Source organism: Hippopotamus amphibius, chromosome 1 (genome assembly GCF_030028045.1).
Source record: "Hippopotamus amphibius kiboko isolate mHipAmp2 chromosome 1, mHipAmp2.hap2, whole genome shotgun sequence".
NCBI classification, from domain to species: Eukaryota; Metazoa; Chordata; class Mammalia; order Artiodactyla; family Hippopotamidae; genus Hippopotamus; species Hippopotamus amphibius.
In genome coordinates this window covers 232,766,773-232,794,717 of record NC_080186.1, presented here as the reverse complement: position 1 = coordinate 232,794,717, position 27,945 = coordinate 232,766,773, and the positions used below count along the sequence as shown (strand labels likewise).

Genomic DNA, 27,945 nt, shown 5'->3' with positions numbered 1-27,945 from the left:
ATATAAGGCAAATGAAAATAAACGGAGTTAAATGTAGTATAAGTTTATTACCTTATGCTGCGTGAGTCAATGTAATGGGATATTATGAACATAAATTCACAGGATTGTTGTAATAATCACCAACCATATGAAAAAGCACTTTACAAAACATCAAACGCTGATAATTATGTTTTAAGAATTCAAAATTTTTATAAATGTAACTGAAATATGGTATTCAACAGAATAAAAAAGGATCTGAATAAAATCTAAGCAGTGATGTGCTCACCATGAAGAGGCAATCACAGGTGACAACACAGAGAGAAGAGGAAAGGCAGACCAGGAAGGCTGGGGGAAAAGCAGCTGGTACAGGGGGTTCAAATAGATATACACCTGAGTGCAGTGCAGCACCCCGAGAGAATCAAGAGCATGAAGTTATAAAGGAAATTTTATGGGCTGGAAATGGTGCCTAATATAAAGAGGACCTAGAAGCGTCTTTCACTGATTTGAAGAAATGTATAATCCAATGATTCACAACTTTTTGGACACCAGATATCTCTTTGATTTGACAAAGGTTATGTACCATCTCTCCAGAAAATTCAAATACTAACTACAATATTTTGTCTACATTTTTTTTATAGTTGTAATAAGAATATAACTTTATTCTGCTTTCTCACTGAACATTACTTGATAATCTTTTGTGATTATAGACTTTATACACACAATTTAAAAGTCTGCCTTGTCTACATTTTAAAGTAGTTCAGGAACTCCCCCAAACTGACCCAAGTACTTTTAAAGGCCCCAAGAATATCAGTGTCAGAATTCCTGGCCAAGACAAAGGAATGTGATTAAGGACTCCCAAGCCAGCAATAGTAGGATTACTTTGTCTCCTGGCATGTATCAGAAGGAGAGAAAATTCTTCACGGAGAAGGGTACTTTACTTTTCTGCCTTCGACATTCTCAATTCACGTAACTCTCACAAAACCTCTGGTAGAGCTCCATGGAAGTGAAGGGATATAGGTGGTAGGGAAGGTTTTAAAGCCTTGGCTGCTGCCACTGACACCTAAAAAGGGTGACCAAGATAGGAAAATGTTCCCAAAAAACCCCAAAAACTATACGCCATAGGATTATTTCTTGATGGTTACAGAAGAAATTAGCAACGGCTGCGTTGGGGAAGGAATCTTACTTTAACATTGTGTATCCTTTTATGCCTTTTGGATTCTACACTATATACATTGTATTATCATGAGAGAAAAATGGAAAACGAAAATAAACCAACTGACCAAAATGCCAGGATGCTTTCTTTTCCAGGAGCTTATCAAGTACTGATAAAAAAGAAATGAATAAAAACTATAGTACAAATATCTTTTTGACAGTGGGGGTCTAAAGCACGTTTGCTAGATAGTGTGATTTTAATGATTCAGAATATGAACCATTAGAGATATTTCTGGACTTCTCTCTCTTAATAACATTTTCTGGGCTTATCAACCATTAAGTTACTGGTTTTTTCATGGCATCTAAGACACTAATCCATAATTTTCTTTAATTAGGTATCAGATTTATACTATCAATAATGCATATTAAATTTTATACCTTCATATATTTTAAAAAGTGTAAAATGTGAGTTTGAATAAAATGATTACAAAATAAGCAATGAGGTCTATATTATTAAAACCAGACATAATTAGTAATCAGAATTCCAATGTTTTTTTCTTCACATACTTATTTACTTACTATCTTCATATGTGATCCCACTTGCTTCTTCACTCCAGTCACTCCAAAATCCTTTACCATCTTCCTTCATACAACGAATACGAAACACATATTCTGTAAAAGGTTTAAGGTCCTGGACAGTGAATGAAGATCGGGTAGATGCTGTATCTTCAGGAGGAATCTGAAAACAAAGCAAATTGACCAACAAAAAACTCAAAAGTATTTATTATACATCTTCTAAACTGCCTAAGATTTTAAAAGCTAATTAACGAAACAAGACTAATAACTAATGAAAGAAGACTAATTTGACTCAAGCTCTGGACAGAAATAAATGCAAGTGAAAAAGCAGTCAAAATCAGCAAAGTTAATAGGTTTGGGAAATATGGAGGCATCTATTATTAATCCTTTCTTTTCTTTATTTCTTCTATGTCCCTGTAACACTCAGGGTCTCAGCAGGAAAAGGATGGAAATTGCAATGAGAATTTAGTTCGAGGAGGGTTTACTAAAGGAAACATGGGCAGAGTGTAGGGAAACCTTAGATAGTACAGGAAGTACTCTGGGGCTTGTAGATGCTACCACCTTTAGACCCAAAGGGATGAGGGGCAGTACTAGAACCTGGAAGAACAGGGTCACAAAGGGTTAACTTTAGAGAAGCAGTGACCTTAGGTTGAGACAGGAAAGCTCCAGGGAGGAAGCAGGGAAAATGAATATGCTGACCTCACTTCTCTCTCTCCTCTCTCTGCCAGGACCCCTCCTCCCATCAACTAGGAACCCACTAGGAAACTAGAGAGAACCAACAGATAAATCCATACAGATCAGCATCCCAAGACAAAGAGTAGGGTGGAGAAGGGTAGAGTGTAGATCTAGGCAAAAGGAAGATAACCAGCCCAATTAAGAAAAACAAAAGCTATCTTTGTAGATAAACTTGGTTTTGAGGAAATAAAGAGTAGACTAAACATAGATAAATAACAGGTTCTTTCTACCACTCTGAGATTTCAATATTGAATACAAAATAGGTGTCAGTCTTTTGTACCAATGAATTAAGATTCTATGATATTAAAAAATATTTTGAAGAACTTCTGGTATGTACCCTCTCTGTACAATCCTCATGTACAACATGAAGCATTAATCCATTTTGGTTTGTCGCTTTTTCTTATTATATCCTGAGCCCTTTAGATAAGTGGAATGGACGACAGAAGCAGGAAGGTCATGGGCTCAATTTCCTTCTAAGCTCAGTTTTTGCAACCAGAGAAGCAAAGCAAAAGCATACTGTTAAGTGGTAAATGGAGTTACAACAATGAATAGTATGCGGAGCTCAATGCTATGATGATAGCCTTTCAAAAAGCTCCAAGTTTTTCTTTTGCTGATATCATCTTTGGGTAGATGTCTTTTCCCTTTTCAGTGTCTTTTTCCTTTTCAGTCTTACAATCCCCTCCTCTAACTCATGGGTTGGCAAACTTTCTATACAGGGCTAGACTGTAAATATTTTAGACTGTGGGTCAGACGTTCTCTGTTGCAACTACTCAACACTTTCTATGTAGCACAAAAAAAGTCAGAGAATATGTAAACAAATGTGTGTGGCTGCGTTCCAATAAAACTTTATTTACAAAAACAGGTGACAGGCTGAATTTGGCCTGCAGGTGTGGTCTGCTAATCCCTGCTCTACCTTACCCATATAATCTCTTAATTTTTATTCCTCTACTTAATCTGCTTCCTGTTATTTGTGGTCCTTTCACCTCTTGTCAAAAATGCTATTCCCTATCATCCTGCATCACTTTTATATTTCACTTAAAAGCTACTGTATTGAGCAAAACTGTATCTTCTATCTGGATGGCTTCCTGTTGGTCCTTGCTTGAAATACAGATCTAGAAGAGGTGTCAAGCAAAATACTTCACATAACCAGAAACTTAAGACATTCAGAAAATGATTGAGACTTTTAGGTTAGTGGGTTGCAAGAAAGACTGTTTGAATAAATAGTAACTTTCAATTTACCTGGTTCCAAGTTGAAGCATCTTTGGTCCTATATTGAATGTTATATTTCAGTCTTATAAAACTCTTAATACTTGAGTTGATCCATGTCAATTTTAAAATACTAGATAGTTCCTCTGAGTTGCTGACTGATAAATTATGTGGTGGATTGGGTTTCACTGAAGAATAAAATAGATTCTAATGTTTATCCTGTTTTACTTTTACAACTTCTTATACAAAGGCAAGTATACTCTTTATATTTTACTTCCCAGTATTCATTTACTCTCACCAAATGAGCTCCTTTCTCTAAAAGCAATGCTATGCCGTACTGTCTTAAGGGAAAGGAAAGGTTCATAAAGAACCTCTCGTTTTCTTTCCCTGTCAGTGTATTACATCTGTCAATCTTTTCAGGTTCAGATATTGAAAGACAGTTAAATATTTATGATATAAGAAATTAAAAAAAACAAAAATGGAGCAGGTATACCAAGATTACAATGCTACAAAATGTTTGATATTTAGACAAATACCAGAAGATAATATTCAAAGTGAAAACAGCTGTGAGTGTGGTTGGATTAGAGATATTTTTCTTTTTCCAAATTATTTTTAATTAATGTTGATGAAGTGAATTTGTAAAAGTCACTAAGACAATAAAATAAATGCTTATTTCTACATTAAACTTAAAACTACTTTAATTTATAAACCACTGTATATTCTAATAAATTCTCAAATTTAGGTTTATAACTACCTTTATCTACAGGGTCAAAATTGATATGATCTGAGGTAACCTTCCCAAGGGCATTCTCTGCTTCTACCCAGACTTCAATGTTGACAAAATACACAGGAGAATAATCAACAGTGCATGAGGTGGGGGTGTCACGTTTTGCTTTACAATCATCAAACTTCTCTGTTGCCCTAAATACAAAAATGGTAGAATCAGTCATTAAAAATAGATTTGAAAAAATTAGAGTGAAAAAGGTTACTTCAAAAGAGTTTGATGAGACCCAGATTATTATAGTTTAGAATAAAAAAGTTAATTCCAATAAGTTTAGAATAAACCGTTGAACAATAAAAACAACTTGTTAAATATTCACCCGTTTTTCTTTAAAACTGAGTTTGATCTATATCTTAAAATACAAAATTATTTTCAAAATTTTACTCCAAGAATATCACATTTAGAATGTTATGCTCCATCCCCATTGACAGTTCTCCAAAAATTATTCATTTCCTGTGATATCAGTACTGAAACAGAATTTCCTTCCTTTTCTTTCCTGAAACAGAATCCTTACTGTACCAGCAATGTCTTTCTTTAAGCACAGTATGCTTTTTCAAAGCACAATACGCTAGGAGGTGATAGGGTAGGGATAAGAATTTCTGTCACCCCAGAAAATTCCTTCAGCCCCTTTCCAGTCAAACCCAGGCAACCACTTTCTGATTTCTATCACCATAAAAATTTCAAGTGACATGACCATATTTACTCACATATGTTTAAATTATGCATCAATTAGGAATATATATATATATATATATATATATATATATATATATATATATGCTACTTTTTAAAATAGAAGGATAAATCAAAACCAAACCAAAACAGGTAAGCTCTAGAGGGAGGGAGGAAATAATGTAAAGGAGACAGAGAACAGAGACTTCTGTGAACATATCTTGTCTTAGAAATTTGTGTGGATTAATTTATTATTTTATACAATGAAGAAAATTCTTAAAAACCAAAAGCAAAAATATGAATTCTTGTACTGAGTTGGTGGTATAACACATAGGAAGGAACTATTTCAAGTAACTTAATTATGTCCTTAGTGAGAGAAAGAACAATCTTAACATTCTTTTTAGTAATCACATTGTTGGTGCTAATATTGGAATTGTTACTCTTTCGCTGTTGTGTTTACTGTGGAATAAAGCAAATGAATAATTACGTTGGTATTGCTGGGAACTAAGGTTTTCAGCATAGATGAAAGGAGATATAGATGTTAGATAGATGAATTAAAAACCCTGGAAATACCAGCATGAGTTCATGATGTATTTTATCTTAAAAACATTCTTAGCTCCTTCCACTGAAGAAGCCTAGAAATAACAACCCAGTAGCAATGAGATCCCCAACACCCAGACTGCAGTCTCTAAATAGTATTTCACACTAAGTGGAACCACGACTACTCACGAAATGGTTGAGTCTAGGTCTGGGGCAGAAAACATATTAAGATGAACCTGGAACATCATGTCACTTCAGAAATCAGGAAGCTATCAAAGACTAATGAAGCTGTGTTGAAAGGATGAGCCAATCTGAAAAGTTCCCACTCATCAAAGATGGGACAATTTAAGTACTAAGAATAATAACTGTAATGGATTAAAACACATCAAATATGTTTAAATATGAATTCATAATGAGGAGAAAAACCCTTTATATCTACCATTGGAGGATGGATGCTAGGGAACCAACTTATAAAACTGATTAATAAAGAGAAAATATTAACACCATTTTGCTTCTCTTATATGAACTGTACCTCAGGGTAACCAATAGTTGATGGAGAAAAGCTTTCTTTAAGTAATTTAGGTGAAAAAAAAAAAGAAAAAGAATACCATTATTTTGTACCTCATATATAAATAATGATCATTGATGACTGCTTGAACATTTAAGTGAAAAACTAATGGGAAACAACATGGTTAAATTCCAAAACCATTCTGCTGAGTAGTAAGTCCTTTCACAAAAAGAGCACATACTTTATGATTACATTTATGACATTCTGGAATAAGCAAAAATCTATAGGGAAGAAATGAGACAAGTAATTGCCTTGTGGAATGGGGTGAAATAGGGTGGTGGTTGCGATTGACTGGGAAGGGGCATGAGGGTGTAATAGTATACAAACGTTCTATATCTTAATAGGGGTTTGAGTTATACACTAGTCAAAACTCACTGAATAACACACTTAAGATATGTAAGTATATCTTGAGAAATACATAAATTTTCTTTTTTTTGGCCACACCATGCAAGCATGCAGAATCTTAGTTCCCCAACCAGGGATCAAACCCACACCCCCTGCAGTGGAAGCGCAGAGTTTTAACCACTGGATCGCCAAGGAAGTCCCAAGGGATACTGATAAATTTTTACCTAAAAACAAAAACATACCTGTTTTTGTAAACATCTAGTTAATGAATCTAATTAATGGTATAAATGCTGAAGTGATTAAGGATGAAGTATATGAATGTCTGTAACTCACTTTGAAATGCATTAAAAAAAAGATGGATTGGTAGATGGAGGCAAGGATGCTCAGATAAATAAGTATGTGACAAAGCACATATAGTAAAATGTTAACTGCAGAATCTAGGTAATGAGTATGTATAAATGTTCACTGTAAAATTCTTTCAACTTTTCTTTATGTTTGAAAAAAAAAACTAACGGGGAACTTTATAATACCCAAAACCACTGCTCAAACTTAGTATAAGAAAAACAATCAAACATATGGTCGTTCCTAATGGATGTACATATTACTCCTATGAATAATTTTTGGGAAAAAAAAAATTAAACCCAAATCTGATTAAGTGTCTAGATCTAATGGCAAGTTTTAGGAAATAAAAGGACTGAGAAATGTGTTAAATAATGCATAGCCATTATTTTAACAACTATATTGCAAAGAGAAAGAAGAGAGAAGGAGGTGGAACCTATGGTTAAGAGAGACAAGACATACGAACTGGCAATATATAGTGATTATTTAAATCTTGATTTGAACAAATGTAAAAAAATATACATGTATTTATGAGACAACTGGGAAAATTTGAACACCAGTTAAAAATATGATGATATGAAAGTATTATATTTGGGTATGTAGTCATGTTTTTAAAAAAAGTGTCATCTTTTAGACAGATGTACTAAAATATTTATGGATGAGATGAGATGATGTCTAGATTTTCTTTAAAATAATCTGGGGTGGGGTATATATAAAATAAGACTGGTCATGAGTGGATCATTACTAAAGCTGGATGATGAGCACATGAGGATTTCTTATACTAGTCTTTCTACTTTCATGTTTCAGATGTTCTAAAATAAAAAGTTAAATAAAATGTTTAAAACTTTGCATTTAATATTACTACTTGACAAAATAAAAATTCTAGCACAAAAGGCTAACCTGATAAATTCAATGTATAACAAATATAAAATAACTTGCCATTCAGATTTTAAAGTGTAGTTTGTTTCCAGGTGTGTTTCCTTTCCAGGGTCCCACTGACACATCATTTTCTTTCCTTCATTCACAATACAACCCAAATTTTTAGGTTTCTCTGGAGGCACTAAAAGGGAGAAATCAGCAATTTTCAAAAAGCTTTATATTCACAAGTAACATGAATTTATATACTACTTTATAAATTTAAAACAACCTAAATCAGATAGAAAAAAACAAACCCAAGAAAAAAGAAAATAATGAAAGACTGGTGATTAAAAATTAATTTATTTTCTATTTAAATTCAAACCTTTTAGATAGAACATACATTTTCTATCATAATTATCATTAATAGGTATGTTTCAAATTAATTTTCTACACAAAATCAACTTTCATTTATAGCTGGACAGCATTATAGACTGACTTCTCCATTAAGTGTATCTTAAAATAATATTTGAATGTTAGTGAGAGGCAATTAAATAGAAGCAAAAATGATTCATTTATATTTCTCTCCCTATTGCCTTCCCAAACTCTGCTGGAAAAAGCAAATGCCAAAATTGTAGTTTTGGGTGATCCACAAATTTGGTAATCCACTCTTAGATCACACTAAGTTTACTTATTTACTTCAACACAGAAGAAGGACTCTCTCCAGTGTTTATTCACCTTCCTCAGGCAGTTGCTTTATACTACATTTTCTCAGCAACCAAGGGATATTGAAAGTTACTATGAATATAGTCACAGATTTCAATTCAACATTTTCTAGGGGTGTTTCATGTCAGAATATTTTTCTAGAAAACTGACAGATGCTTGACTTTCAGGGACAATATAAAACCTATGTTACTCTTTAGGCTTTTTGTATATTTGTAATGCAAACTCAGTTTACTTCTAAGCTCATTTAAAAAAAAAAATGTCCAAAACTCACTGAGCTGAGAGTTACTGCATTTCATAAAGACCAAAAGACAACAGACATTAAAGACGTAATTCAACAGTCATGACAAAGTCTGAAATAAGAAAAAAGTAAAAACTTACGGCCTGAAATTATTCTGATTCCATAAACATTCTGATCAATCTGTCCAAATGTACGAATGTTGCAAGTGAGTTGAATATTTAATAAAGATATATTTGTAAATGTGACACTAGATGTTGTTCTGTTTATGACAGTATATTGTTCATAAGGAACAATAACATGGTTTGTTTTCCAGAAAACGTAATTAGCATTCACGTGAAAATAATCCATACATTTCTCCTTTAGCACACAAACTGCCGTGAAATTAGAACCAAGTTGTACAATTGGAGATTCAGGGTGGATACGACCACATGGATCTAGAAGTTCTCCTGAAAAGAACAATAACAGAAAACATAAAAATGGACTGAACTTTTCTGGTACAAAATGATATTCTGTATCAATGCAGTTTCTCAATCTTCATTAAAATATCTCTAAAGACACTGAAAAAGAAGAAACACAGTGAAAGTTAATATGGTCGGAATTTAATGTCCAAACTTGTAAAGAAGTATACAAATTATATGGCAGATGGAGCTGGATTAAAAAAAACAAAAACAAACCTATGCAAGTTTCAGCCCTTGTATGATATTCTAACTTTGCTTTATTTTAGGAAACAGTTTGCCTGCAGCATGATTCATACTTGCTCCGCCACCAATCCTGTTTCTTGATTCAGACCCAGCGTCTAAATTAGACCCTCCAGAAGACAGGCAGTGGTCTCTGCTCCTTGCCAGTCCTGAATGCCTTTGGGTGCGAAGTGGGGCATGGAAAGACAGTATACATTGTTCATATATCAAAATCAGACAAAAACGAAAGAGCAAGGAAGCAGTAAAAAACAGAAAAGAATAAGATGGCCAAATACACTGGTTTTCACAATAGGTATACAGGATAAAATCACATATTAAAAAAACAGAGAATCAAATAGTATAAAAAAATAAAAACAACTATATGCTTTACCTATCACCTACTCCATGTTGATGACATCTAAACCCCTGTCTCTGGCTCTAACTTCCTAAGTTCTCAATGGCTTACAAGACATCCACCTGAGATAGTCCGTAAGTACTTTAAAATGAACATGTCTAAAACGATATGCATCACTGTCCCTTCCAAATTTATTCTTATTCTTATCTCTCTATCTCTGCTAACAACATCACTCCCATCCAGTCATCTAGGCCTGATAACCTTGTAGTCCTCTCTCTCTAATTAGCCGCCTCCAATACTCTGTGAGTCTTTTTTGTTCTCGTATGTGTATCAACCTCTTCTCAACAACCCTATTTTGGCTGCTGGCACTTACGCCATCATATTATACCACAATCTGACCTCCTTCTAGTTTATCCTACATACAGCTGCCAGAGTTACTGTTCAAAAATGAATATGCCATTTCCCTATCTATTTTAAATTATTTAATGGCTACCTATTACCATCAAGATAAAATTCTCAAATATTTGGCATGACTCTATTTCTCTTTCTCTATTCTCACGGTATAGAAACTTAAGGCAGCTTTCTCCAGTCAATCACATTTGCCAATGGAATCTAAAGTTCTATCTTAGCTTCAATTTCTTCACTTGGAAAATGAAGTTAATAATGGCTATCGTGGAAAGCTTTCTGAGATTAGAAGTTAGTTCCGTAAAGAACCTACTGCAATGGCAGTAGGTAGGTATTCAGTAGGCCTCCAATAAATGCTAGTCTATAACCATTACTACTACTCTCCAGAGACAAGTAATCTAGTCACAGTGAGGGGGTCTGGAAGGGTCTCTTAGAGGTAACTGGGTCTAGCAGTTAAGGTAAAAGACATACAGAATCAGAGAATAACGAAACTGAGAAAAAACTTGGAGATCATTTGCTTCAATCCTTTATTTTATAAAAAACACTGAGATACTTCTACTGGGTCAACCTCAAGTAACAGGCAGATTCTTCCAATCCCAACTTGGTCCCAAGTTAGACTGCACAAAGGATAAAACTACTTTAAAAAGCTAAAGAATTATCTTTATTCCATATCTCATAAAGCCCATAAGGCCCAGAGTCAGAATGTTTATTTCTTTGCCTCAAAACTTATGATGTAGCCTATTTACATGACCTTGCCATTATTTATACATCTGTGGCAAGTCCCAGTGCACAAACTACTCTGTTTCCATCTCGTAGCATACTAATAAGTTACCTTGTGATACTGAGCCAGTACTTAAAACTGCCTTGACCTTACTTTATTCCTTGGTAAAATCATTCCTGTCTTACTTTCTCCATAATAATTAGAGGGAACAGTACCTATGAAATATACTTCAGAGTACTAAAGAACATAAGATATAACCAGAGACTAAATAACAATCTTTAGTCACACAGAATAAGAGAAATACTAGAAATGGGCAAATGTTCCAGTTTTTCAAAGTGAAACACAAGCTCACTGAAACTACCCCATGCCAAACAAAACCCATTTTTATAGAACTACTATGCTATTTGAGATCAAATTTTAAAAAGAGTATTTTAATTTAAAAAAAGGTATTTGATAAAACTAGTTGGGATATTCATGTAGACAAGATGAAGAATTGCAGATTAGAATATACTATAACAGATATTAGAATGAACATTATGAAATGCTGATATTTCGTTCTTCTTTATCTACAAAAACAGAAATTTCATAGCTTCAAACTAATACATTTTTAATTGGTTGATTAGTCATACACAAAAATATCACTGACTAAAAAAGTCAATGAGAGGGAGACTTAGGTAGTATGCTAAAGGGCCTGGTCTCAGTCTTTGGCTCAGACTGTATTTTCCAAAGAAGGTCAGACCTATATATGTATTCCATCCCACATGCTCATCTTACAAAGTGACTGATACTCCTTCTACAAAGAAATGGGGGTCTATATTCCTCTCCTGCCCTCAGATCTTTAAGGGTGTTTATGCCTGCTGCAGCCAACAGAGTGTGCTAAGTGACTTCCAAGGCTAGATCATCAAAAAAACACAACTTATGACTAGCTCTCTTTTTCTCTTGGGCCATTTGCCCTTGGAACCCAGCCACATGCAAGGAAGCCAAGGCCACATGGAGAGACCACGTGTGCTGCTCTGGCCAACAGCCCCAGCAAAGCCCCCAGTCTACAGCCTGCATCAACATCAGACATGTAAGTGAGTGAGCCTTCCGATGATTCCAGTCCCCAATCTTTGAATATTCTAGCTGAGGCCCCAGACATCATAGAGCAAAGAAGAATCAGTCTGACTGTGCCCGTCTGTATTCCTGACCCACAGAAACCATGAGAAATAATAAGTAATATCATTTCAAGGCCTGAAGTTTTAGTGTCATCTGTGTGGCAGCAATAGATAATATAGTCTTGTTATTTTCAACATTTTTATCAACTTGGGGGAAAACAGACAGACAGACAGACAGACAGACAGACACACACACACACACTCTTCTCAAATCAGCAAAGGACAAGACTAAAATGGATTGCCAACAATCTGGATGATAATGTTAGGATTCAAAATTATGTTGAAAGATTAGACTGATAGGCTAATGAATTTTGCAAGAGAGAAAATTAGCTCCTATTTAGGCTGATAAGAAATAAATATAGAGTGAGGGAGAAATGGCTTAAAAGTAATTTATGTGAAAATGAGCTGGAAATTTTCACTGACTGGTAGCTTAACATGAAACTATGGTGTATCTTAGCGAGTAAAAAACTATGTTGCTTTAATAAAAATGATGTTCAGATCAAAGTAAGTAATAAAATCACTATATTCAGACCATGTCTAGTTCTGACACACACATATATTTTTTCTTAAGTGCATTTTATTCAATAATAATAATAAAATAATAATAAATATATTATTATTATTCTTTTTATAATTTTTACTGTGGGCCAGGCATTGCCCAAATGCCCTCTATTATTAACTCACTTAAATCTCACAGTAACCCTAGGAATTAGGGACCGTTATTATCCCCATCTTACAGATCAGGAAACTGAGACACAGATTAAGTGACTGGCTAAAGCTTCACAGTTGGTAAGTAGGAGAGGTGGAAGAGTATTGTATTTTAAATATGATATGGGAAACCAAGAGAAGAGTCAGGAGGGGAATCAGCATATATAGATCAGAAGCCACGTCCTATAAAGAATGATTAGGATAACTAGGTAAATTTAGTTTGGGGAAGAGAGGGGTTATAGATGTAGGAAAGTAGTCCTTCAATACTTGAAGAGTTGAACAGTGGGAAAGGAAAGTGTGCCTACTATAGAAGGATTTCTAGGATTAATGAGAATAAGTTACAAGGAAGAAAATTTGGGTTCAAGACTGAGGAAAGACTTTTAAATAAGGAAAAATTTCAAAATAAGGTTTATATCATTTCAATTGTTTAAAAAGAGGGTGCATTCTTGAATTTGAAGAGGGTTTGACTTAGAGCAGCGCTTCTCAAATTATCTGTGGTGAAGGATCAGTTTAGGTTTTCTTCTCCCAATTTTTCACAGACTTATACTTTTGTTTTATATTAATGTTCAGTGAGACAAGTCCACTGATCACATGCTTGGATGTCACGGCTCTGTCAACTGTTAAGAGTTTGTAAACATTCATTCTTAATTTCTGTACTCATCTCATTGTGGACCAATAACAACCAGTTCTCAGACAGGCTGTGGACCAGTATGAGCAGTACTGCTCCAGGTGACCTCTTTATTCTGTTATCACAATCACACTGCTGCTCAGTCACATCTTTGGCTACTAAGAAGTGAAGTGCTAAAAAGTTAACAAATCTTCTATTTATTCAAAAAAACGAACAAATAAAAGAACTTTTTCCCTTCTCTACGTTAAAGTTACTGTTAGTACAGCTAAACAGCACATAGGATTACTGAGTGATTGTTTCAACTCAAATTACATAAATTATAATTTATTAAGAATATTTTTACTTAAATTCATTTTTAAGACATCATTCTCTCAATAATTATCCTAGAAAGAATATATAAGCATAATGATATAATTAGTCAGCATAAGCTTAATTATATAATTATACAAAAATACACAAGTCTAATTTGTGGGAGGCAGGATTATTTTATGAACCTTACCTATGGATTCAGTGGTGAGGAAAATAAACAAGGCTTGCACTATCCAAGTTTGCAATGTCAACATCTTGCATAGATATTTCTGTAAAAGACACATGCAATACTATATGAAATATTTGTACTCTTACTACACATAATAAATTCAGACAATTTCTAAAGCTCTTTTGTTTCCATTGTATAGCTGTTTTCTAAAAGGCGGTAAAATTCTTATGAGAATGCAGAAAACAACTTAAAGTCTTCAGAATATTTTTCTTTATTCCCACTAAAGTTATGGCTACATAAAATATTACTGGGAAACATATTTTATATTTTAAGGTTAAATAAATGAGCAATTCTGTTTCTGTATTATGAAGCCTTGCAGTATTAGTAAACACTGTGAGACTGAGAGCTTCAGAGACAAATTTCTACATGGCAAAACCCAGCATTAACAACTTCAAAAGATAATTGACAAAATGGGGGAAAAACATGTAATTCATAGCTTGACAAAAAAATATCCCCTGATATATGAAGAATGCCTACAAATCACTAAAAAATTCCAACACCTCATCTTGCCTGTTTACAAAAAAAACAGGCAAGATGCGCTGAACAAGGCAATTAATAGAGAAGGAAATACAAGTAACTCAAATGTATAAGATGATACTTTCAACCTCACTCATAGTGAGATACAAATTAAAACAACCCAGATAGGAATGCAAGACGATACAGACACTTTGGAAAATAATTTGGCAGTTCTTTACCAAGTTAAAAGCACACCATAAGACTCAGCATTTCCACTCCTAGGAATGTACCCAAGAGAAATAAAAATATATGTCTACAGGAAGACTTATACTCAAACATTCATAGCAGTTTCATTCATAATAGTCCCAAACTAGAAACAATCCAAAGGTCAGTTAACTGGTGAATGGACAGACAAATATTTAAACAATGGTATATCATATAATAGAATACTAGTCAGCAATAAAAGGGAAGGAACTAGTGGTACACGCAATAGCATGAATGAAGCTCCACAGCGTTACGCTGAATGAAAGAAGCCAGACACAACAGGCTATATACTGTAAAATTCTATGTATGGGAAAGTCAACAAATGGCAAAACTAGGGTGACAGAAAGCAGATCAGGCGTTGGCTGGGGCTCAAGTGGGGAAGGGGAATAGATGTAAAGGGGCACAAAGGAACTTTTTGGGATGATAGAAATGTGCTGATGTGATTGTGGTGGTGACAAGATTCTATACATTTGTCAAAATTCACAGAATTGTGTCAAGAATTGTGAAGGCTCTGCGATTTGATCCTACTCGCAACCTAACAAGTTAGCCTGCCAGTTTCATGGATACTGGCAGAAGACAAGAGACCCTGGAGTCAGGGACAAATGACTTTATTACTCATACCAGGAACAGTAGTCAGAGTTAGCAGCATTTTCTTGCACTAGTTGCCTAAGCCCCAATTCACAGAGCATTGTGAAAAGAGTCATGTAACACCTGTACATGCAGAGGATTGTGTTACAGGAGAGGAAGACTAAGCTTACTGGAAATGCGAATCTCTTAAAATGGCAGTAAGCACACCTGCCGTTTACTTTGGAAGGAAATATTATATCTATTTTCCAAGGCTGTAAGCTACCATTTCTATCTTCCAATATTCTTGAAAAGATAGTCTGGAAAAAAAAAAAAAAGGCAGTTAGGGCTTCTGCTCATAAGACATGCAGAAATATGAGAGACCCATGAGAAACTTTTCTAACAAACTGTACACTACAAGTTGGTGAATTTTGTTTATCAATTAGACCTCAATTAAAGACAAACAAAACCTACCCAGATAAGGTGTACAGTCAAAAGAAATGAGTGTTAAACTCCTTCAAGGAATGTATAAGAATGTTCTGAAGTTGTATTTATAAAAGCTGAAAAGTAGCAGCAACCAAAAATCCATAAGCAGTACAATAAATTGTGGTATATACTTGAATAAGTAACTGAATCACAGCAATGAAAAAGAATAAATTACAGGGGCTTCCCAGGTGGCGCAGTGGTTAAGAATCTGCCTACCAATGCAGGGGACACGGGTTTGATCGCTGCTCCAGGAAGACTGCACATGCTGCGGAGCAACTAAGCCCGTTCGCCACAACTATTGAGCCCGTGCTTTAGAGCCTGTGAGCCACAGCTATTGAGCCCTCGTGCTGCAACTACTGAAGCCCACGCACCTAGAGCCCGTGCTCTGCAACAAGAGAAGCCACTGCAATGAGGAGCCCGCGCACCACAATGAAGAGTAGCCCCCATTCACCGCAACTAAAGAAAGCCTGTGCACAGCAAAAAAGACCCAACACAGCCAATAAAATAAATAAATCAAAAAAAAAAAAAAAAAAGAATTACAGGTACTCACAACATGACTGAATCTCACATATAACACAGAAGAAACCAAACACAAAAAAAGTATAGTCTACATGATTCCCTTTATATGAAGTTCAAAAACAGGCTAACAATCTATGGGAATAGCTCAGAACAGTGGTTATCTTTTGCAGGGAGGGTGGGGGGAAGACAGAAGGGAGCATTCTGGAGTGCTGAACAGGAGCTGTACACTTAGGATTTGTGGACTTTATTGTATATAAGTTGTAGTTAGTAAAAATAGTAAACAAACAAAATATTACAATATCATTCTCACCTTGAATACCAGCAAAAATATAAAAACTAAAAAGTTATCAGCAGTGTTGTGAGAATATGACATAAAGGCATTCTCATACGCTGCCAGTTATAGTGTAAACTGGCATAACCTTCTCATCAAATTGTACACCTAAAACTGTGAATTTTATTGTTTGTAAATTAGACCTCGGTTAAAAACGAAAACCCTACACAGACAAGGTGTATGGCCAATTTTGCACTATCAATTGAAATTAAAGTACACACACCTTTGAATCTAATGATTCTACTCCTAGTATGTTACCCTATGGATATGAGCAAAACAGTACATGTACAAGGTTATTCACTACAGCATTCTTTTTAATAGTAAAAGGCTGAAGCAACCTAAATGTTCATGAACAGGGGACTGGATAAATTACAGCATAACCAAACATAGTATACACGTAGTCATTAAAAAAAGGTGCAAATATAGAATCATATCTAAAATACACTGCTAAGGTACAGAACAGTGTGTTTGTTATTTATGGGCAAAGACATGACAAAAAAGATAAAACATATACTTATTTCTCTATATGTGCATAAAATATCTCCAGAAGGATAAAAATTCAAATATTGGCTGCCACGGGCTATTTGAGACACTAGAGTGGAAGTGAGACTCTCTACAGTACACTCTTTGTACTTTTCCCATGTTGTACCCTGTGGCTTCAGTACTTAGAAAGTAAACATAACTTAAAAGATATGCGTCTCTCTAAAACTACTAACTTCTTGATGTGGGCTTCATAGTACTACATTTGAAACCTAGTATCATTTTACAAAATATAAATACTAACTTGACTTTTATATTCCCTAACCAGGTAACAATCACTCTACAACAAAATAATTTGATAATGAGTTGTTTAGATTGTCTCAGGTAAAGCTATAACAGAACTAAGTTGCAGGATCCATTTTCCTCCACCTGTTTTATTCCTTACTCCCCACCTTTAAGTAGTCCCATAGTAGAAAAATCTACCAGGTCATTCAACTGTTCATCAAAACAACAGAACAGAAAAAAATCTGAGCTTGCTGGTAGAGTAGTATGTGTGCATGTCATCCTGATCAGCTACTCTACCAAGTACCTTGTTCACAATATAGAGAGATTTCTTTACAGTTCTGAAGACTGGCAATCTTTCTATTTACATCCTAAAGTCTTATAACAAAACTCTGAAACAAGAAGTCCTATGAAAGTATTTACGATTACTTCAAAGCAATTAGATATATGTGAGCAGTGCCATGAAACACAAGTAAAAGGAAAACAGGCAAAGGTAGGTTTCGCATTTTAACAGTTAGAAAGTAATGTTTCCTAATTTCTAAAGGATTGTCATTGAAATGTAATAAAGGAACATCTATTAAGTAACTTGATTTCATAGTCCAAACCTAAGAGATGGAGACACAATACTATTGATACTATCTAAAATATTATATGCAACATAGTCTACTTCATTTGGGGGCTTACCTCGCTTTAAAATTGATAGAATTGATAGTACTCTGATTATTTTTCCCCTTTCATTTTGTTGACAGCAGATATTCAGTTTAAAATTCTATTATTAGCACTATGCTTTCTCCTCATCTCTTGCAGAATATTCTATGCATATATTATAAGCACACATTGTATATACTGATTTTCCTTGAAATCTGCATGTTACTTTGGAAGCTTCTATGAAGCCAAAACATGACTACTATCCATACAGGAAAGGATTTTCCCAAGAACCACGTGGTTGCTCTACAGCAACAATTCCTCACCTATGGTGGTTTCAATATTGTAATGTGTTGAAAGGAGGTATAAAGTGCATCATAAGTAATTCACTACTATTAATGTTAAAGTAACAAAGTTAATGGATGATTTAGTTAAAAAATTAGAACAAATCCAAAACTATCCTTATAGCTGTTTGTTCTTATTCACTTTAATTCCCATGGATTTTTGGAGTGGGAGAAAAAGCAGTGGCATTATAATTGATAAATATTGAATAGTTTAGCCCTTCATAAATTATTTTTATTCTTATGGATTGTGATTTTTTGAGTTTCTTTTTTCCTTTTGAGTTTCTTTTCCTTTCCTTTTTCATATTCATGAAAAAGCATGAATATAAATTTAGATTTACACTGCATGTGAGAAGGACTGTCAGTATAAACCTTGTTACTATAGAAACATTACTACTATAACCGTAGAATAGCAGACGAATTACAACTGCCAAATAGAAGGCAAAGTCATATTTGTTGTAAATAAGCTGAGCAGGGATCAGGATGAGGAAATTTCAATATGATATCTTTTACATCATGTCATACACAGTAGTGTTATCATGGATAAATTTGCAAAAAGTCAGTCATGCCTACATTATATTAACTATCAAATTAATTATTTAAAAAGTTATCCAACTCATTTCATTAATACTAATTACAAATTTATAATAACACTTGTATACTATTTCACATTATACAAACTGCTTTCCTGTAAATTATTTCACTTGATTCTCCTTATATCCTAGAGAAGCAGGTGGATAGGGCAGGGATTATTATTTTATTGTTTTTTTAAAGTTTACTATTTTTTTTTTACAGCAGTTCTAAGTTTACAACAAAACTGAAATGAAAGTAAAGAGATTTCCCACAGACCCTCTGCCCCCAACACATGTGTAGCCTCATATGTATTAACATCATTACTCACCAGAATGGTACATTTCACCAAGGATCAACCTACATTGACACACTATAGTCACCCAAAACCTCTAGCTTACTTTAGGGTTCACTCTTGGAATTGTACATTCTGTGGGTCTGGAAAGGCAGGGATTAACTATTCGAACTTTACAAAAGAAAAAACAAAAATTCAGAAAGGGTAAGTTACTTACCCAAATCACAAAATTAGTAAGTGAAAGAGCAGGGATTTGAAACTAAGTCTTCTGCTTCCAAGTGTCATGCTCTTTTCATTGGGTCTCACTGTAGAGAGAGAAGAGTCTTGCTTAGAAAGATGGCTTTGACAATATTTTTTATACTTAAATTTTTGTACTTAAGTTCCTGCCCCCACTAGCCTTTTAGGTTTTGAGAAAGTATCTCATTTTAGATATCTTCTGAGTTTCTGTATAAAACAATCCCATAAACACTTTGTATTAGAGTATTCAAGGACCTCCTAGATAGTGCAGTGGTTAAGAATCCATCTGCCAGTGCAGGGGACATGGGTTCGATCCTTGCTCCAGGAAGATCCCACATGCTGCAGAGCAACTAAGCCTGTGCACCACAACTATTGAGCCTGTGTGCCACAACTACTAAAGCCTGCGTGCCTAGAGCTCATACTCCACAACAGGAGGAGCCACTGCAGTGAGGAGCCCGTGCACCACAATGAAGAGTAGCTCCTGCTCACTGCAACTAGAGAAAGCCTCTGTGTAGCATCGAAGACCCAATGCAGCCATAAATAAATAAATAATATTAAAAAAAAAAAAGAATATTCAAGTATCCTAGTGTTGTTTTGCTACATACTTGGAGACATTATTGGCTCCCCCACGCTTAATCCAAACCTCCTGGATATCCATGTAATGTCATAGAAATGTGAAAGGAATGTTTTGTTGAATTTGACAAAAGCAGTTAAGGAAAATCTTATACAAAATCATACCTTTTGTTTTCCACTAGTAGTAAATTAAGGCTACTGACTCCTCAACTGCCAAACTATTATATGCACCCAGATGTAAAAATTCATTTTAAAATCTGCTTAGTATTAGGTTAAATTCTAGTATAAGTAGTGGTGGTTCCTCTTTGAAATGTAACAAGATAACTTCAAACTCAGGCAAGGAGTTGAATCCTCCACTATGGTTTCACACACATTAAACCTCTGATATAATTTAATAACATACTAGAAATTAAATTTATAACACTGATATTTTAAATGCAAAGAAAATACATAATTATTTCAAAACTTTCAAATGAATAGGAATTGACGACATGTCACGTGAAAATCCCCTATAATCCCACCAAGATAACTGTGAACAATTTAGTGTATAATCTTATGAAAATTTCTATGTGTACAATTTTATATTGTATGGAAATATATTTCATTAGTCTGCAAAAATGGGATCACAATAACCTTCTGTAATTTTTTTCACTTAACACTACATATTGGACATCTTTCTAAATCAGTACATAAAGATTAATTCCTTGTAGCCTTTGCTCAAATTCATCTTTTCATACAGTCTTTTCTGACTAGCCTATATTGCTTATCCTCCCCTTTCCTGTTTTTTTCTCACTAGCACTTAACCTTCTAAAATAGGTTGGCAAATATTTCTTGGAAAGGGCCAGATAATGAATGCTTAAGGCATTTTTGGACCTTCAGCTCTGTGACAACTAGTAAACTCTGTTTTTGGAGTGCAAAAGCAGTTGGTAACAATATGTAAACAAAATGCCATGGCTGAGTTCCAATAAAACTTTATTTATAAAAATAGAACGCATGCTACATTTGGTTTGCAGACCACAGTTTGCCAACCCTTGTTCTAAAATACTATTTAATCAACTTATTTTGCTTATAGTCTGTTATGGGCTGAGTTGTGTCCCCCCAGAAGATATGTTGAAGTCCTAACCACCAGTTCCTCAAAATGTGACCCTGTTTGGAAATAAAGCTGTTGCAGATGTAATTAGATGATCATATATCATACTGGAGTAGGGTGGGCCTTTACTACAATATGACTAGTGTCTGTTATGAGCCAGAAATACACAGGAAGAATGCCATGTGACAACAGAGGTAGAGATTAGAGTGATGCAGCTGTAAGCTAAGGTATGTCAAGGACTATCAGCTACTTGCAGAAGTTATGAAGAGGCAAAGAAGGATTCTATCCAGTCTCAGAAGGATTTTTGGTCTCTAAAACCTTAAAAGAATAAATTTGTTTCAAAGTTTGTGGTACTTTGTTACAGCAGTCCTAGGAAACTAATACATTGTTTGTGTCCTGAAAATAGAATGTAGCAAATGAGGTAGGACATTTTGCATGCTTTGTTCCTTGCTATATATTCCCAGTATCTAGAATCATACCCAGCATAGTAAATACTTAATATTTATTTGTTGGATGAATAAACTGACTTATTTGGGAGCAGGTGCATAACATATTAGTGTATACATATACTTTAATTTAACCAGTCCCAAATCTCTGCATGGACATTAGCTTTCATTTCTCTTGGGAAATTACCTAGGAGTGGAATAGCTAGGTCATATGGTAGATGCATGTTTAGATATATTCTTTGGTGATGTGTCTATTCAAATATTTTGCTCACTTTTTTAACTGGGTTTGTTGTTTTCTCATTATTATGTTTTGAAAGTTTTAAAAATAAATTTTAGATATAAGGCATTTATTAGAAAATTGATTTCTAAGTATTTTCTTCCAATCTGTGGCTTGGCTTTTCATTCTCTTAACAGTGTTATGCAAAGAGCAGAAGTTTTCATTTTCATGAAGTCCAATTTATCAGTTAGTGCTTTTGGTATTATATCTAAGAAATATTTACCTAACCCAAAGTCTCAGAGTTCTTCTCCAACGTTTTCTAGATAAAACTTTTACAGTTTTAGGTTTTACATTTAATTTATAAACCACTTTGAGTTAAATTTTATACATGGTGTGAAGTAGAGATTCAAGTTCATTTTGTTACATATGGATAGTCAACTGTTTCAAAACTATTAGTTGAAAAACTATCTTTTCTCAAGTAAACTTCCTTTACACTTTTGTCAAAAATCAATTGTCCATATATGTGTGGGTTTATTTATGCACTTTCTATTCCAGAAGTGGACAAACTTTTTATATACAGAGCCACAGAGCAAATATTTTAGACTTCACTGGAACTACATGTATCTTTCCCCATCCTTTTATGTTTAGCCTGTTCGTTTCTTCATATTTAAAGAGTTTGTTCTTTTTGTTGTTGGTGGTATTTTGTTTTGTTTTTTTGTGGGCAGCATATAGTTGTATATAATGTGACAACCTCTGCTTTTCAATTGGGTATTTAGACCAGTTACCTTTAATATTATTACTGACATAGGTTTAAAGCTATCATCTCCGTATTTGTTTTCCGTTCTTTGTTCTCCTTTTCTTGTTTTCCTGTCTTTTTTTTTTTTTTTTTTTTTTTGCTGCACAGCGCAGCATGTGGGATCTCAGTTCCCCTACGAGGGAGCAAACCTGAGCCCCCTGCAGTGAAAGCACAGAAACCACTGGACTGAAACCAGGGAAGTCCTGTCCTTATTTTTGTTAAGTGAGTATTTTTTTATGATTTCCACTCGTCGCCCTTGTTAGCTTATAATCTACAATTCTTTGTTTTGTTATTTTAGTGGTTGCTTTATGGTTTATGATATACATCTTTAACTTATCACAATCTATCGTCAAGTGATACTGTATCACCTCATGCAAAGTAAACCGGAGTATACATCCATTTCTCCCCTCTTGAACTTTGTGGTATTTTTGGCAAATAACTTACTTTTATATGTTATAAACTTCACATGTAGCTTACATGTTATAAACTATATTTTGTTTAAATAGTCAATTATTTTAAGAGAGACTTAAATAATATGAAATTTTATGTATTTACCCATGTACTTACCATTCCCAGAGCTTCTCACTTCTTTGTAGAGATCCACATTTCCATCTGATATTTTCCTTCTTTCTGAAGGACTCCTTTGGAGTATGGGTCTATTGGTGGTAACTTTTTAAAATTTTTGTATATCTAAAATGTCTTTAGTTCAGTATTATTTTTTATAGATATTTTCATTGGGTATAAATTTTCAATTGATCTTTCAGCACTTTAAAAATGTAGCTCCGTTAACTTCTGGCTTGCATTGTTCCTAATGAGAAATCTGATATTATCCTTATTTTTGTTCTTTTGTATAAAAGGTCTACTTTTCCCTCTGGATGCATAAGGGTTTTTTTTGTTTATTTTTGTTTTCTTGTTTCTTTTTTTAAATCATTAGTTTTACGAAATCTCAAGACTTCCCTGATGGCACAGTGGTTAAGAATCAGCCTACCAATGCAGGGGACACGGGTTCGAGCCCTGGTCTGGGGAAGATTCCACATGCCGCAAGAAAGAAAGAAAGAAAGAGAAAGGAAGAAAAAGGAAAAGAAAAAGAAGGAAAGAAAGTCTGATTGTAGTGCGTCTTGGTGTAGTTTTCATCATGTTTCTTATGCTTAGAGTTTGTTGAATTTCTTGGATCTACTGGTTTATAGTTTTTTTATCAAATCTGGAAAAGTTCTGGCCATTATTTCTTTAAATCTATTTCTGTTTGCCCTTCCTAGTCCTATCCTTCTTTGAGGCTTCTAGTAACATGTACATCAGGATGCTTAATGTAGTCCCACAGCTCGCTGATTATCAGGTTTTTTTTTCTTTTTCCCTTGGTTTTGTTTATAATTCCCATGCCTGTGTCTTTAAGTTTACTAACCTTTTCCTCTGCAATGTCTAATTTGCCATTAACCCTAACTAGTGTATTTTTCATCTCACACATTGTATTTTTCATCTCTAGAAGTTTAATTTGGGTCTTTTTCATATATTCTATAATTACTTTTTGAACATACAGAACACAGTTATAGCAATTGCTTTAGTGTCTTTGATCATTATAACATGTGTCAGCTTTCAGTTAGTTTTGATTAACTGAATTTTCTCCAATACAATCATATACATATTTTCATGCTTCTTTGCATACCTAGTAATTTCTGATTAAATGTCAGACATTGTGAATTTTACCTTGTTGTGTGTCAGATACTTCTGTATTCCTGTTAAAGATTCTTGAACTCTGCTCCAGGACACAGTAAAGTTACTTGAAAACTGTCTGATCCTTTCAGGTCTTGCTTTTAAAGATAAGTTGGGTGGGACTGGAGCAGTGCCTATTCTAGGACTAATTATTCCATACTACTGACACAAGACCCTTCTGTGTAGTCTACCCAATGTCTCATGAATCAAGATGGTTTCCAATCTGCTGGTGAGGACAGGCACAATCCTAACCCCATGGAATCACTGAGCACTGCCACCTTTAATCCTTTCATCAGCTACTTTCTCTGGCCTTCAGTGGTTTCTTTTTTGTTGTTGTTGTGTTTTTTGTTTGTTCGTTTGTTTTCTTTTCACCGAACCGAATGGTATGTGGGATCTTAGTTCCCTGAACAGGGATCGAACCCGCACCCCTCGCAATGAAAGTGAGCAGTCTTAGTCACTGGACTGGCAGGGAAGTCCCAGCAGTATTCTTTATATGCATACACTCAGCTAAATAGCTGCAGGGGACTCTGAAACTTTCAAGAATTCTCTCATTTCAAAAGGTTTAAGAGTTCTCCAGTATTCTGTTCTATGAACTTCAGCCACCTTCTTCAACTCACAGAGTATCCACTGACCTTAGCCCTATATTTCCCCAACCTCTGACGTGGTCTGGAAACTCTCTCAAGGCAGTAGGCTAGTTTAATCACAGGATCCATCTCACTTGTTTTCCAGCTCACAAGATCACTGCCTTTCACCACCCAGTGTCCAGTGTCTTGATTATCACTGTTCTATGTATTTTTTCCATTTTATGGTTGTTTCAGACAGGAGGGTAAATCTTATCCTTGTTACCCTGTTTTGGCCAGAAGTTGCATAGTCATTTCGATACCAAATCAAACAAGGATTACACAATAAAACTATTGTCAAACTATTATAAATTGGTGTGAAAAAGCCTAAATAAAGCATTTGCAAATTTGTTCTAGCAATGTATTTGAAAGAAAAAAACCCCATAAATACTAACCAGTATTTTGCCTAAAAACACAAGTATGGTTCAAAATAAGAAAAGATACCAATGTTATCCACTATATTTACTAATAGATTAAAGAAGAAAACAACACAGTCATTCCGCTAGATGCTTGAAAAGCATCTGATAATGTTCAACAGCTGTTCACTCAAAAATTTTAAATAACAACAAAGTATCAAAAAACTGGACTGAAAGAGACCATCTTTATCTTGATGAAGTAAATAAGAGGATGGACTCCATAATCAGACTGCCTATGTTCAAATCCCAGCTCCTCTACTTTCTGTAAAACATCTTAGGCAAGTTATTTAATATCCCTAATTTTCATTTTCCTTATCTATAAAAATGAGGATAACACCACCACATACTTACGTAGAACTTTTGTCAAGATTAAATAAGTCAGTACACACAGAGTGCCTAAAATCCATCTGCCTCATATTACATACTCAATAAATGGTAACAGCTGTTATTAGTGCAGCCCCTGCTGTTGTTCCCACAGTACTTTAACAGAAACCTACAGTAAACAACATATTTAAAGATAAAAATTAGAAGTATTCCTATTAAGGTCAGGATTTAAACAAGATGCTTGGAGTCATCACTTACTCAACATTGTTCTAGAAGGCTTAAACAAAAATATAATAAACAAATAAGATATAAAAATGGAAAAAGAAAAACTTGTAGATGATATGAAAACAAAGAGAATCAAATAACGAGCCACTGAGAGTTTAACATAATAGCTGAACAAAAGATCACCAAAAACCCCTCTCCCATACACCAGCAATAACCATTTAGAAAATGTAATAGAAAAAAATCCTATTGACAACAGCATCAAAACCTAAACTATATCTAGGAAAAACAATAAAATCAGAACAATGCAAAAAGTTTATGGAGAAAACTATAAAACTTTACCAAAAAGTTCATTAGTAAGACTTAAATATCATGGAACAAATACACACACACACAGACATCAGTTCTTCATAAATTAATATATTAATGCAATACAATTTTAATCCAAATTGCAAAGAGGTTTACTTTACACACCAATTTAAAATTTCACATAGAATACTAGAAAATAGCCCAAAGCCAATTTTCAAAAAGAATAAACAGAATACTTGATGTACCACCTACTAAGATATACTATAAAGTTATAATAATTAAAACACAGCATTGCCATAAGAATAGACAATTAAATCAAGTACAAAACAAAAAGTCCAGAAACAGACCCAAGTATATATAAGAATTTACTATCTTGTGGGAAAAAAACCTACTGATATCACCGGGGAAATAAAGGACTATTTAATAAACAGTACTGAGACAACTGGCTCCACAAGCAAAAAAAATAAAGAGCCCCACTTCATCACAGATACAAACACTCCAGATTGATTGAGAACCTAAATGCAAAAGTAAAATTGTAGGACTACTAAAAGAAAATACAGAGTGTGCTTATGCCCTTAGAGTTAGAGAAGGTCTTTTACCAATTATCATTGACTGAGGCATATGAAAAGGTTTAAAGAGTACTCTGATGACCATCCATGTTCTCACCATAGCTTAAGAAATAAAACATTACAATATAGTTGAAGCCAAATAAACAGTTCTTGCCCTTAAGAAGTTCAGTTTAGAGAGGTGGAATATGCATAGAGTGCTACAGGAGCATAAAGAATACCCAATTCAGAGAGCCCATCACGAAATAAGAGTAAAGGTTTTCTGGACAGAGAAAGTAGCATATACAGTAACTATACACCAGCTTTGACTCTATAACTGTAGGTTACCAATGGCAAAATCCCAGAGCATGCCAGTCTACAAACCAGAGCTGTGAAATACTTTGTATTAGGCGGAGTGGGTAGGGGAACATACACAACAGAACATCCAAACAAAGACTGTAGGGAAGCCTGATATGAAATGCATTGTTCAGAAGTAATGATACAACCACTCTACTTTAGCGCAAAGGACGAACTGATTAACTTGGGTCAAGAGCAAATGACAATTTGGAGGCAGATTATTCAAATTTTAACACGGCAACAGATTTTATTGTGCTGAAAGCAATGAAGCTCCTGCTATGAGTATGTACACATTCAGCTTTAAAGCAATAATCTAGACTACAGCCACATTTCAAGAGATGTAGCTCTCCTATTCATGTCAATTGGCTAACATTTCTCATTAAATCTCACTAAGATACACTAGACAGAATACAAAAGAGACTGTAGCCAATGTAGCAATATCACAACCATTTCTGAAGCATTTCACATTGTTGACCATCTCTGAATTTCTCATATCTCCTGGTTTCTATGTAACCATATAATGTGGTTACATTCTTTCTTTTATTCACTTTACTGTCTCCACCGAATTCTCTGCTAGGTTTTATCTTCTGGCTATGAATGTACCAAAAGTATTTGACATCTACTATTCTTTTAAAGTACCAACTTCTTTGAAAATGTGTAACTTCAACTACTACCTTCACATAAAATCATTTCAAATATTGCGACTGAGATCTTCTAATTTCAGTTATATATCATCATCTTGGATATTCCGCCTCTGACTCAAATAAGTTTAACAGGTCTAAAAACAATATACACATATACTCATGAACACATAAATACATAAATGCACACACTTTAAAGAAAAATCACAGTACTGTTTTTTTTCCTCATCGAAAAACACCCTTCTTGCATTTCCTATGACAATGGGGTCTATCATTGTCTCTTGCCTATCCATTACACTCTAGCTTTTCTCAGT

At 34.4% G+C, this 27,945-nt stretch overlaps 1 protein-coding gene across 6 annotated transcripts in view; it reads right to left on the bottom strand.

Moving 5' to 3' along the window:
• IL6ST (interleukin 6 cytokine family signal transducer) overlaps positions 1 to 27,945 on the bottom strand; it is a 49,128-nt gene that overhangs the window by 17,629 nt on the left and 3,554 nt on the right. The window contains exons 2-9 of one of the 6 annotated variants that reach the window (XM_057743352.1): positions 23,058 to 25,044; positions 19,349 to 19,436; positions 13,860 to 13,938; positions 8,853 to 9,158; positions 7,833 to 7,953; positions 4,403 to 4,569; positions 3,682 to 3,836; positions 1,711 to 1,870 (exon numbers count right to left, since the gene is read on the bottom strand). In XM_057743352.1, the coding sequence (XP_057599335.1) occupies positions 1,711 to 1,870; positions 3,682 to 3,836; positions 4,403 to 4,569; positions 7,833 to 7,953; positions 8,853 to 9,158; positions 13,860 to 13,923 (973 nt within the window). In that variant the 5' untranslated portion in view covers positions 13,924 to 13,938; positions 19,349 to 19,436; positions 23,058 to 25,044. Of the gene's footprint in view, positions 1 to 1,255; positions 1,302 to 1,710; positions 1,871 to 3,681; positions 3,837 to 4,402; positions 4,570 to 7,832; positions 7,954 to 8,852; positions 9,159 to 13,859; positions 13,939 to 15,376; positions 15,503 to 19,348; positions 19,437 to 23,057; positions 25,045 to 27,945 lie in introns of those variants that run through there. The other 5 variants (XM_057743356.1, XM_057743366.1, XM_057743350.1 and 2 more) reach the window with 5 other exon arrangements.